This window comes from Caloenas nicobarica, chromosome 5 (genome assembly GCF_036013445.1).
Source record: "Caloenas nicobarica isolate bCalNic1 chromosome 5, bCalNic1.hap1, whole genome shotgun sequence".
NCBI classification, from domain to species: domain Eukaryota; kingdom Metazoa; phylum Chordata; class Aves; order Columbiformes; family Columbidae; genus Caloenas; species Caloenas nicobarica.
The window spans coordinates 66,752,975-66,765,435 of record NC_088249.1 but is presented as its reverse complement, the minus strand read 5'-3'; the positions used below and the strand labels follow the sequence as shown (position 1 = coordinate 66,765,435).

Sequence of the window (12,461 nt, the reverse complement as noted above, 5' to 3'; positions counted from 1 at the left end):
AAATAGTCCTTTAGGTGTGGTGGGAGCCTGGGCTGGTCTAGGGAAAGGCCAGTGTCTGGCTCTGACTACACTTTCCCTTTTATGTCTTGTTCTGCACTAAATATCTTTACATATATCTCTGTATTTACCTGCTAAAGGCTTCGTCTATCCAAGGGCTCTCTTGCGCGGTCCCAAGGGACTCTGCAGGAGATATAGACTTCTCCAGTGTGTAGCCCACCAGGTCCAAACTCAGTTCTGGGCTTGCTCCGCTGATATAATTCATGGCTAACAAATGTTCTCCTGGTAGGAGGATATTTCTTTGAGCAGGACAGTTTGAACCACAAAGTTAAAAGGGGAAGGAAAAATTTTGGCTTTCAAGATGTTCCATCTGCTTTGGCTGTACCTGTCTTAGATGTCATAGGGATTTTTTTCTTGCTTTCTTTTCAAGCATTGGTTTATTTAGACTTTGAAGTCCATTGTGGAAGGACTTTCAGTGGGTTTCTCTAGGTTTGAATGATTCCATCTAATTTTAGTCATCAAAATATGTCTACATAAGGAAGGTGGGTCAGTCTGTGGAGAGGTGTTTTCCTTCTGTAGTCAGTGGGCAATTCAGATATAAAATTGGAGTTACAATGGAATCCCACAGCATCCAGATTTTGGCTATAATGTCATTGAATAACAAATAAACCCACACCACAGAAAGGAGGATGCAAAGTCATCCATGACTGAGAAAGTTAATGGGTGGGGAACAAAACTACCTGTGAGTACAAAGCACACCTTTAAAAAGGTTAATTTAATTGTTGGTAAGTTCAGAAGGTCTGAAATACTCTTCATCTTGCCTGGGTTACTTAAAACCTAAGGATCCATCTTTGAGTTACAGAAAGAAAACTGCTTTCTGATATTCATGTCTGATTATGCTCTACTGGAACCAGAAAACAAATCAATCTACTGTCAGCTGTCCACACGACAAAATAAAATTGAAGGATCCATGAGGACCCAGAGCCGGACTGAAATGCAGCAGGAATTAAAGAGGGGCAGAAATCAGTCAAGAGGAAGCAAAGCGGGATATGGAAACAGGGTCGATAAAATGCTCACAGTGCCAGGGGAAAAATATTAGCTGCAAACAGCTGCACCCTTTATTGGAGAAGACAACAGTCTTGTTTGCTAACCCGCATAACAGCCATTGAGAAATCATCAGGTCTGAAGAGAAATCCCAGTAGCAGTTCATGTTTGCAATATAACTTATATGTTTGTCTGCTCTGAGGTTAATTATGAAACACTTCAGAAGCAAAACACATTATTAAGCTTTACACAAAGCACTTTATTTTTCTTACAGTTCTTTAACTTTTTTTTTTGGTCATGATGCTATTGACATTTTCCACTTCTCTTTTAAATGAATTGCCAGAGTGAGGCAGGCTGAAGTGGCAATGTCTTTATTTAGCCTCTGAGTTTTAGGCCAAATCCCAAACATTATGTGGAAATTTATTTGCATACAAGGTCTTCTTGTTTAGGTGCTGTTGAATTTAGCACATTTATGATTTCACCTCAGTCTTTGTAAAAAGAACTCTAGGGCAATAGCAGGTAGAGAAATAATCACATTTGAGGGTTGTTTCCACTCGTAGAACTAAATAAAATACTACAAATCCCTGAAAAGCCTTTAAATAAACAGGGATTGGGGTCTGTTCATTGCCCTTCTCAGGGCACACTTTATGTCCTTGCTCCTGAGGCTGTAGATGACAGGGTTCAGCATTGGGGCTACAACGGTGCAAAACATGGCAACCCCTTTGTCCTTGTCCTGTGGAGGCCGTGACTTAGGATTCATGTACGTGCAGATGGCTGTCCCGTAAAATATGGTTACCACCATCAGGTGGGACCCACAGGTGGAGAAGGCCTTGGACTGCACACATGCAGATTGAATCTTCAAGAGGGTGGAAAGGATCTGGGTGTAGGAGGCGATGATCAGAAGAAAAGGGATGAAGACTATGAGGATGCTGAAGATGAAGATGACCAGCTTCACGAGGGCCGTGTGGGCGCAGGCCAAGGCCAGCACCGCCGGCGCTTCGCAGAAGTAATGGTTCAAGATGTGGGGCCCGCAGAAGGGCAGCCACAAGGTGAAGCTGTTGACGACCATGGAGCTCAGCATACTGCTGGTCCAGGAAGCCACGACCATGTGAATGCAAACCTTCCTGTTCGTGACCGTGGCATAGAGCAAGGGGTGACATATCGCCATGTATCGATCATAGGCCATGACCGCGGGCAGAACACACTCCGCCATGCCCAAAGCCAAATAGAAATACATCTGAGTAGCGCATCCAGAGAAGGAGATGGTCCTTTTCTTGGCTGAGAGGTTCACCAGCATCTGCGGGATGTTGCTGGAGATGTAGCAGATGTCTAAGAAGGACAGGTTGGCAAGGAAAAAGCACATGGGTGACTGCAACTGGTAATCAGCTCTGATCACTGTAATGATCATGATGTTCCCAACAATTGCGAACAGATAAAAAGTCAGGAATGCTATGAAAAGAAAAGTCTGTGTCCTTGGCTGGGAGGAAAGGCCCTGAAAGATGAATTCTGTCACTACGCTTTGGTTTTCCTTGGCCATTATTATTCCAGTGGTTTAACTGTCAAGATAAGAAATAGTAGCAAAGCCAACTCAAATCTGTTGCAAGAAAGGTGTAACATGAGCTTATATTTCTCTCTGAAGGGGAGAGAATCTCCATGGAAAATAATGTGCCAGACACAACAAGCCATCCGTTTTATATTCTCTGTCATGGTGACCAGAGAAATGAGAAATGTTGAGAAAGTTTTCTCGTGGTACATTTTGCTGAAACCCTGTTCATGGTCGTTGCAGTCTAATTACACAGATTTAGCAGAAGAATGCCTAATTTATACACATTTTAATGCCCAACAGTTACTATCCTCTTTAGAAAACCAAAATTCAATGCTAAATCAAAAGATTATGTGTTAAAATCCCCGTTCTCCATATCATTTCTTAACACGTGAGGAAACACGAAACAGACTTCTGGTGTGAAAAAAACTCTTCAGACACTCTCATTATGAAAGAGATCTACTCTTTCAGACAAATATCCATAGACCTGGATCCTTTTCCTGCAATAAAGCCAAAATTCAGCACACAGCCCACATCTAACAAATGAAATATGTCAAATCACCTTAATGTATATCTAGGATCTTACGGCATTCTCTTCACTATAGCTCCTAACATTCGTATTGTCTTTACGCTGTATTGTCTAAGACGTTTTAAGGTTTTATTATGACATTAAATTTTCTGAGTAATACCTGGTCACAGCTGCTGGATCCTGAGTCTTCATGAAGTAAAAGGAGAGTTGCAGAATGCCGACATAATTAATGCTGTGGAAGACACTAATAAATGTCACTTGATATGCTGAGACATCTGAAGGCGGCCGTCGCATTTGATGCAGGGATGTTGGAGGGCTCGTGCTCCTCTGGAATGGAAACTGGACAAACGACAGGTCACGCCACGATGTCTCAAGTGGTACCAGAATTCTGTGGCTGAATGAATTGTTTGGATGCCTGGTCGATACAGTCGATGGGCTCTAAAGGGTGACTGAGATGACGAGCTAGTCAGTGATAACTTTAGCTACCTCAACTTCTCAGCTGTTCCTGAGAGCCTGCGTGGCCTTTTGGACTTAAACTTGACCCCTGGTTTATTCCTCACCCATGACAGAAACGTAGATGTATAACTTACATACAAATGTTTATATGTAGATGCCTAAATCTGACACTTTAACCCGAAACTGAATCCTGTCTGGTGTTTTTAAGACCAAGCAGACTCTCATAACCTGAATTAACAATTATGCTGTCAAGGGAAAATATTGCAGAATGAAGCATCTTTCCAAACCAGAAACTGTTCTGGAAGGGATGTTAAGAAATAATCCTGAAAAGCTTTTCACTGGCACCTGTGCAAATGTGGCCATAAGCTCATCTGTAAACACCTGAATTTCGGTGAGATGGGTCTGATTCCTGGTGTTTAATGAGATTAATCCAATTCTTCTTCAAGACATGCGCTTTCTAGACTAGGTGGACTCTATCAGTTATGATGTCAACTGTAAGAACCTGAATAATATGAAATCCAGCATCTTTCTTAAGATGGATGTAGAACTTGAGAGATCTTTCATTTAAGCACAGATATGCACAATCATTTTAAAGCCTGTGCCAACATAAACTGCTACATTCCACTTCTGATTCCGTTCAGGCATTTATAATTTACATAACTACACTGAGTAGGCAAAGAACAATTAAATTTTGCCTTCAATAAACCAGTTGTGATAATGTTTTTGATGAATATCTTACCACATTAAAAAAAACATCCTTCAGGATCTGCAAACTAAGCCTCTGGGAGTGAGAAGGGGAATTTACTCTATCTATAGTATAAATAACTAGAGTGGGATTTTCTGCAGGATTTAGTTTTCTAAATACCTTGGAGTATCTGAGACCAAGTGGCCCATGAGAAGCTCCATGGACTTGAGATCTGTGCTTCTAGATCACTTACCTACTTCTGAAAATCCCCTCCTTATATTATTGACATTAGCAGATAGCACAAGTTCTGAACTTACATATTTTGATTTTGAAGTGATTTGAAGGATGAGAGTCATTCAGGCTTTGTAGATGAGAAAAAGTAGACAAAAATAAGCTAAGTAGTTTGCTCAGGGTTAAAAGAGGTTTCTTAGGAAAACTATGATCTTATCACGATATATCTATCAGCAGGGACAAATGCACTTTGGATCTATGTCAATTCTCACATAGCCCAAAATAACTTGAAATCATCCTGATCCATCTGTGCTCAAGATTTGTAAAATTAAAGAATTATTTTTCTGTACCTGAAAATCTCAAATCTGCAAGAAGGTTGAAATTCATCCAATAACGAGAATACAGGTAGCAGAACACGCAAAAAGAAAATTGCAGACTCTCCTTGCCCAGTCTCCAGAAATGCTGGATATTTTTAGGAAAGAAACAAACGTGGAGTGGCTTAGTCCTCCACAAAGATTTAACTCATTTGAAGTGATAGCAAAGTTGTGGAAGAATTGAAATCACATTTCAAAATTTCCCCTTTGAAACACCATAACCAATTTTAAATGCCAAAGGGAAGTGGTCCCAGAGGCAGCATTGCAATTACTTCTTGTAAGCACAAGCCCAAGTATAATTTTAATGATTTAAACGATAAACAATTGTAGTTTTAGTAAAAGTTTTTAAATTGCCTGTTCAAGACTTGGTGAATTATATGTTACACTTCAAATCTTAAGAGGCCAAATATTTTAATGGATTTTTTTTTTAGAATATTGTGTGAACATGGAATTTTATCCAGTTATTCCTATTTGGAACCAAATTACTTCTGTGAGGGTGGAACACATCGATACTCCAATTTTGGTCTGATAATGTCTCTTAAGGTGAAATCCTCCTCAGATGTCCAAAATCCTGCACAGGATTCACCAAATACATTTGGGGTCGGTTGTTGTGGTTTTGGTTTTTCGTTTTTTGAACTGCAAAAATTTGGGCTCAGTGACTGGGTTTGTTTCATGATACATTTTTGATGAGGTGTCAAGTGCTGGATGGGATGTGTCAAAGGTTTGTTCAAACCTTTGGAGGCCTGAGGAGAAGCAAGACCTCACTTTGGACCTGTTTCCCTTAGGAGTATGAGCATCTTCAGCCCGGATAAAGAGGAGAGGTCATCAGCTGCAATCCGCTTTTAGAGCTACATGCTCATCCATAAGTGTTCCTCAAAAAATGAGACAAGTTCTTATTTTTTGTTTAAGCCCGATAGCCTACAACACTAGAAAGCAGGGGCTCTGTCAGCTGTGATTTTCTTTGCCAGGGCTGGAAAAAACTTAACAGGGAAGGCTCATAATATACTCGTCCAGTTTCTCATACTCTTTCTCTGAACATCTATTTTTGGCTGCCGCCAGAAATCGATACCCCTGGGCTATTCTCATGTTCCTAGAAGCAGGGCTGCCCTGCCACTGACTCATGGCCAGAACTCAACCCTCTTGCTACTACTTCCCAACTCCACCGGGAAGCTGCCAGGGCCTTGACGGCACTAATGGGACTTGATGGCCCTGACCAGCCTCACCTGGACCACCCCACACACATCCTTATGGCCCAAGAGCCCCATTTAAGCTCAGTCTAGGGCCATTGGTCCTTCCTTGATTACACTGGAGGTGTCTCTGCCTCCTGGATGGGCCTTGGATCAAGAGTGTAGCTTTGTCCCCCCTGGCTCCTTGTTCCCTGTCCCTTGGGGACCAGCTGGCCCCTGGAGCTCCATGACAGTGGCCACGGGGACAAGTTGTAGGAACGTGCATCTACTTCTAAACTTCCATTGACTCCGAAACAAAACCCCGCTCAGTCTGTCTAACCCAGGTATGAAATGTCCCTGAATACCTTCAATATTTAACCCTTTTCCTTTTTCTTCGCAAAACTTCTTGGGGTTCTTCACAAAACTTTAGGGGTAGACTCTGATGTTCCGCCCCATCTCTCCTTAAAGCTATTTTTCTTTTCATACAGTAGAAGTGACCAGGAGCTCTCATTCTACCACATGTGTGTATTTTCTGCTGTCTCTGGCCACACAAATAGAAGATTTTCATTCAGTTCGATGTCTTACCTGACCACGGTGAAATAACTGCACTGCTTACACCTCGTATCTAGTTACATCTCTTCCCCAAAAGAACTTCTGAGCTCTAAACCCCACTTTTGGCAGTAGTCATAAATACATGGGAATATAATTTATTAAGAGGATGGGACGAGCGGTGGTGGTCAGATATGGGGCCCCTCTTAACACCCCCCTTTCTGTCACTGTCCCCTGCTTGCTCTTCCCTCACCAGCCACAATGCCTCAGTTTCTCCACCATTGTCTCCTCCCAAATAAATGGTCCACCCTGATCACTTCCCAGTGTTTGTTCTGGTTTTGCTATGTTCACACCTAGATTTGTTTTTCTAGGTAAACTAGGTCCTATGTGGTGTTTCTGGTGTGGCTCCTGGGCACTGCTGACCTCGTGAGGGTCTGACCCCAAAGGGTGCCCAGCGCTTCTCCCTAATTTTGTGTATCTAACAGGAAAATGCATTATTTACTTATCTCTGAGCACCTCATTATCAAAGGGGTGCAGTATCTGTCTCTTAAGGTAACTTTTCCCAAGGAAGAGCTTCCCCACACGTATTTTGATCCTCTTCTCTGCTGCTCCTATGGGCCTCAGTCGATGTGGTGTGGTCTGGCATTGGTTCTGCCGATGAATAATATTTGTGAGTGGTGATCCACCCCCTTAGATGACATTTTCTATTTAAATCCACAGCTGGGACTTAATGTTTTTTTTCTCTTAAAAATAGATGGGTTTTCTGTATCAGCAAAGGGTCATATAAAGATGTCACACAGAATTGATTGCATCAAGCTGTGTCTGATTGCTGAACCTTATCTGGGGAATGCACATATGTAGCATTTGTTTGTTTGATCTTAAAACAGTGCCGCTCATTAGTAATGTTAGACCTGGCTTGTGCAAGCTCAGACTACACCGCCAATTGGAAATGTTCCTGGTTTCAAGCACGTTACCCCAGATTTATTCTTAGCAAACACTCATGAGGACCTGGATCTCCTCTTTGCCCCATCATTCCCTCTTGAAAATCTGCCAGGAGAACTAAATAACGAGAGGGATGCTTCTCAATTGGAAAAATACAGCTCCTTGTGGAGGGACACAGAGAATCCCAGGTCTTTGGGGACACAAAGGTCTTTAAAGCAGCGGGTGGCATGTGGAAAGGAGTGCACATGAGGCTTTGAGTATAATTAGTGGGTTTAAGGGTAAAATCTGTATAGCTACACCCTGACAGAGGAGAAAGGTGGCAGGGTCTCAATTATCTTGTCACAATGACCTGCACGAGCACTTGGGTCCTCACGATTGCCGTCTCCTGTTCACTTTTAGTTTTAAGGGGTCAGCAACTGAATGGAGACTGTCAAGAATGCCCAAGTTTATTTTGCTTAGTTTATGACACCTCTCTACCAGTTTGATTTCTAAAGGAAACAAGAACTTTTTCTAGGAGCCTCTTGAGAGCATCCTTCACCTCTGTGTTCCTCAGGCTGTAGATCAGGGGGTTCAGCATGGGAATCACCAGGGTGTAGACAACAGACGCCACTTTGTCCCGGTCCAAGGAGTAGCTAGAACTGGGGCGGAGGTACATGAAGATCATAGTCCCGTAAAAAAACAGGACTGATATCAAATGTGAGGCACAGGTGGAGAAAGCTTTGTGCTTGCCCTCTGAGGAGCGGATCCTCAGGACGGTGGTGAGGATACAACTGTAAGAGAGAAGAATGAACACTAAAGTGCTGAGAGCAATAAAAGTAGCAACAGCAAAAAGCACGTGTTCGCTGCCAGTCGTACCGGAGCAGGAAAGTTTGAGGAGCGGAGGAATGTCACAGAAGAAGTGATTGATGACGTTAGGGCCACAGAAGCGTAGGCTGAACGTTGAGCTGACGAGCGCTATTTCATTCACAGTAGATACCATGTAGGATCCCACGGCCAGCTGGACACAAAACTTTCGAGACATGGTGGCCCCGTAGCGCAGAGGATTGCAGATGGCCATGTATCGGTCATAGGCCATGGCAGCCAGCAGGTAACACTCGGTGATCAAGCAGACGCCGCAAAAATACATCTGGGCTGCACACCCGGGCACAGAGATGACTTTCCTTTCTTCGAAGAAGCTCAGGAGCATTTTGGGAGCAACAGCTGAGGAATTACCGAGGTCTACCAGAGAGAGGTGGCTGAGGAAGAAGTACATGGGAGTGCGGAGTCGGGAGTCAAGCCTGATTAATGTGATCATGCCGAGGTTCCCCACCAACGAGGTGATGGAGATCAGAAGGAACAGAACAAAGAGAATGACCTGCAGCTCCCAAGTATCTGTGATTCCCAAGAAAACAAACTCATCAACAGTCGTCTTGTTTCTTCTGACCATTCCCTTAATGAACCTGAATCTTTAAGAGGGAGAAAAATCAAAGAATACAAGTTACAACTCTGGATAGAAGAATAAATCGTACTGATGCTGGGAATGTCAGGCAGGAATGTAGTGGAAGAAAATTGGATGCTGCTTATTTTAATGGAAACTTAGTTTGCAAGAACTGGACACTTAACTCAATTTTCTTGCTGTTACCCATTTAACACGTCTGTAATGACAGTCCCAAAGGATTTACTTTTGTTCTGTTGCTGAGATAATTCAAGGAAAGAGAAGAAACTTGTTATTCATTCTGGTTTTTTAAAAAATATTTCCTGTTTAGTTCTCTTGTTACATTTTTCTCAAATGCTTATCTGTGTCCACAGTGCCCAGGAGGGATAACAGGATGATTCTGCTTATCTCCTCTGTTATTCTTAAATAGTGGAGTAACAAATTGCTTTCAGCTTCTAAAGATGATGTTTATGTTGGTCAGTGCTGTTCTGAGGGAAACTCCTCATAGAAAGATACCCCCAAATTATAAAAAAAAAAAAGAAATCCATGTACAAAAGCAGTTTATGTTTAAAAGCACATGATAATTCCATTAAAGTTTATTTGCTGTTTCCAAACGGAACAATTCAAAGGAGAAGATGGGGCAGCGTAGTCATCGACCTTGCCCTGCGTCCCTGAACCTCTTTTGTGCTGATGGCATTTTGTCTGTCCTGACAAAATCACACTTGATTTGTCAACATTAAGCAAGGAGTCATGTACAAATTGCAAGAAACATAGGAGCTGACACTGAAGACAGAATGTTACCTACTTGCAGGTGGATAGTTATGTCTGAGGTGGCCATTCACGGCTTAATTTACAGTCATAGAAAAGGAGATGGCACTTCAGATTACATTAATTTTGCCTTATTTAAAATATCTACTTACTCTGGGGTGAAATGACTTGTCTCTCAGAGGTGCTGGTTTCTCATCGCTCTTATAAAGAGCACACAATTATTAGGGAGATGGTAAAAGACTGTCTCTGTAGAGGATAGTTGGTCAGACAAATCAGACCATCAGACTTTATAAGCATGTTAAATAACAGCATGTCTAGGGGTGAATCAAAGGACAGAATGCTGTAACCTCCTCATTGCCTTCTCACTTCTCTTCAAACATTAAAGAAAAATGCCTCTCCTGTTTTCAGATTGTGGTCTTGTTTTGAGATTACTGTGGAAAATGAGAACTGTTAATTGCAGGTGTATTAAATGAATGCCTGAGCTTGCAAAGTGGAGCTTCTTACTGAAACAATTGAATAATTGAAATATCTTTCAAGCTCTTGCTATTGGCATTGTATTGAGAGTAATTAAGAGTGTGCTTTCAGACAATTACAGTAGTTCCACTGATTAGCAACAACTTGCAGAGCCCAACAACTTGATTGATAATGATTTTCTGTGCTACAGGAAATTCAAGACAAGTCAGCCGGACTCTTTGCAGTGACCAACACCATGGTCTGTGTGACAAGTTGATGCTGTTGAGTGATTTTTTTTTTTTTTTTTTTTTTCTGTAAGCTCACATTTCAGCAGTCATCAAACCAATATTAGAACTTCTGTGGATTTGGGGGGTTTGAGATTAAGACTTAAACAAATTTAAGTCTTAAACCAACCCTGCATCTGCGGTAACCACAGAGCAACTGAATCGCAGCTGTTGTGGATCTGCCCCTGCTGAGGGCAGAGACCTGATCTTCGGGGTCTCTTCCAACCGAAATGATTTTATGATTCTATGAATATAATTTGTCACTCTAAGTACAAACTTCAGGAGCAAGAGTCCAAAAGTCTCCACATCTTAGAAAAAGAAGCCGCATGGACATTCACAAGTATTTCTTCTCTTGTTTTCCAAAATAAGAAAATAATCCAGCTCAGGCGAAAAATAAGAAATCCTTTCTGACCACATTTTTTGTAGACTTTACTTTTAGCAATCCTTATATGAAAATTCATTAATTTTTCTTTTTTTACAGATGTGTCTCTGAGCATAGACCGCAATTATATGCATTCTGTGTGCAAGATTTAAAGTAGAGCACAAGGACAGAGAATAAACCAGTGACACAACAGCCTGTCCAATTTCATAACATTTCAGGCTATGGATATGTCTCCTACCTCAAAAACTAACATTAAAAAGGTTGTTTTCTTTTCCTCTGGAGCAAATGCTGCTGGAGAGCCCGTCACACAGCGGCATTTAGAGAAGCTCTGACTGCGGGATGAAGCTGTCGGCACGTTCTGCCTGTCGGGAACGGGAAAGTCTCACAATCGACTTCTGTAGTCGACTTAAATGCTTTTCTATGTCCCGGAGGGATCCCACGGAGTGACGAAGAGTTGCAGCCTGCTGACGTCTTGGGTTCATGAATACAGAGCTCACTAGGAAAAACAAAAAATAACAACAATTAAAAACCCTCCAGAACATAAGCAGAGGATTCACATTCTTCTCTAGGTAATGTTATAATTTATTTGGACAATAAGTTGGAGCATTTCGTGTTGCTTTTACACAGGTGGTCACTGGCCCCACGAAATGATCAGCCTTTCTGTGAGGACTAGCAGGGGGTTAATCATTATTTCAAGTTCTTGCTGGCCCTCATGAAACAAAACCAACACACACAAGCTGAATTCCAGCCCATATTTTCCTTATTCGATCTAAGGATAGTTTACATCACCAGCAGTTTTCCTTGTTTGACCATTAAGATTTATTTTTACTGATTTATGGTCTGTAGTCAAGTCTGAGACAACTGATTGATACTGGGTGGTTGATTAAAGTGGATATGTCTGGTGCCTGGAAGCACAACTGGATCAGAAGAGAGAATCAGTCCTCCCCTGAGCTCAGACAAGCCCACCTATTCATGTTTGTGCTCTGGTTATTTTCTGTACCCCCAAACAGGGTATTTTTTCCATATTTCTCTGCTTTCTCACATCACCCCAAACCAGAGCACCCATCACATCCCTGTCACTTGTCACAATTTAGCCCCATCCCAGAGTTTTGGAAGGTCCAAACCCCCATCACTCTCTACTGGAAACCTCTGCAGATCTTGGCCATGAACATGTATATGAACCAGATAGAAAGAAGGCGGCAAGAAATGCAAATAAAGCTTGTTAGTCGGAGAATAAAAACATTGAAAGAGCTACCCAAGTGTCCTCACAGAAAAATAAATCAGCTGCACACAAAGTTAATCATCTGCTAGTGAAGGGTGGTTGAATTTAAAGCTTTTTTAAATTGTATCTGTCCCCCTACACAGCCACTGGATATTCTTACTTTATTCACTAATACCTTTAGGCCAGTTAATATCACAACTCTCCTATGAAAGACCAATGATTAGGGTTTTTTGTTTGGTTGGTTGGTTTTTTTTCCGAAATGATATTAATAAAAGAGATTAACTGAATATGAGTAAAGTAACAAGTTAAACTGCTCTAAATCTTCTTCTGGGTGTATAATTCTTGTATTACATGGGGTCTTTAGCTACTGAGAACCTTTTAATTTTATATGATCATAATCACGCTACCAAAAGTTCTAATGG

General features: G+C 41.7%; 2 protein-coding genes across 2 annotated transcripts; both read right to left on the bottom strand.

The window, feature by feature from the left end:
• Positions 1-1,636: 1,636 nt before the first annotated feature.
• On the bottom strand, positions 1,637-2,578 carry LOC135989831 (olfactory receptor 2D2-like). Its single transcript, XM_065636895.1, has one exon. The coding sequence runs from the start codon at positions 2,576-2,578 to the stop codon at positions 1,637-1,639; it is 942 nt and encodes a 313-aa protein (XP_065492967.1).
• Positions 2,579-7,976: 5,398 nt separating this feature from the next.
• Positions 7,977-8,945, bottom strand: LOC135989830 (olfactory receptor 5AR1-like). The gene has a single exon (XM_065636894.1). The coding sequence runs from the start codon at positions 8,940-8,942 to the stop codon at positions 7,977-7,979; it is 966 nt and encodes a 321-aa protein (XP_065492966.1). The 5' UTR covers positions 8,943-8,945.
• Between the last annotated feature and the right edge of the window lie 3,516 nt (positions 8,946-12,461).

Bases quoted from the DNA above. Each gene is read 5' to 3' on its own strand.
- LOC135989831 (XM_065636895.1), bottom strand. From the start codon at position 2,578: ATGGCCAAGGAAAACCAAAGCGTAGTGACAGAATTCATCTTTCAGGGC.
- LOC135989830 (XM_065636894.1), bottom strand. From the start codon at position 8,942: ATGGTCAGAAGAAACAAGACGACTGTTGATGAGTTTGTTTTCTTGGGA.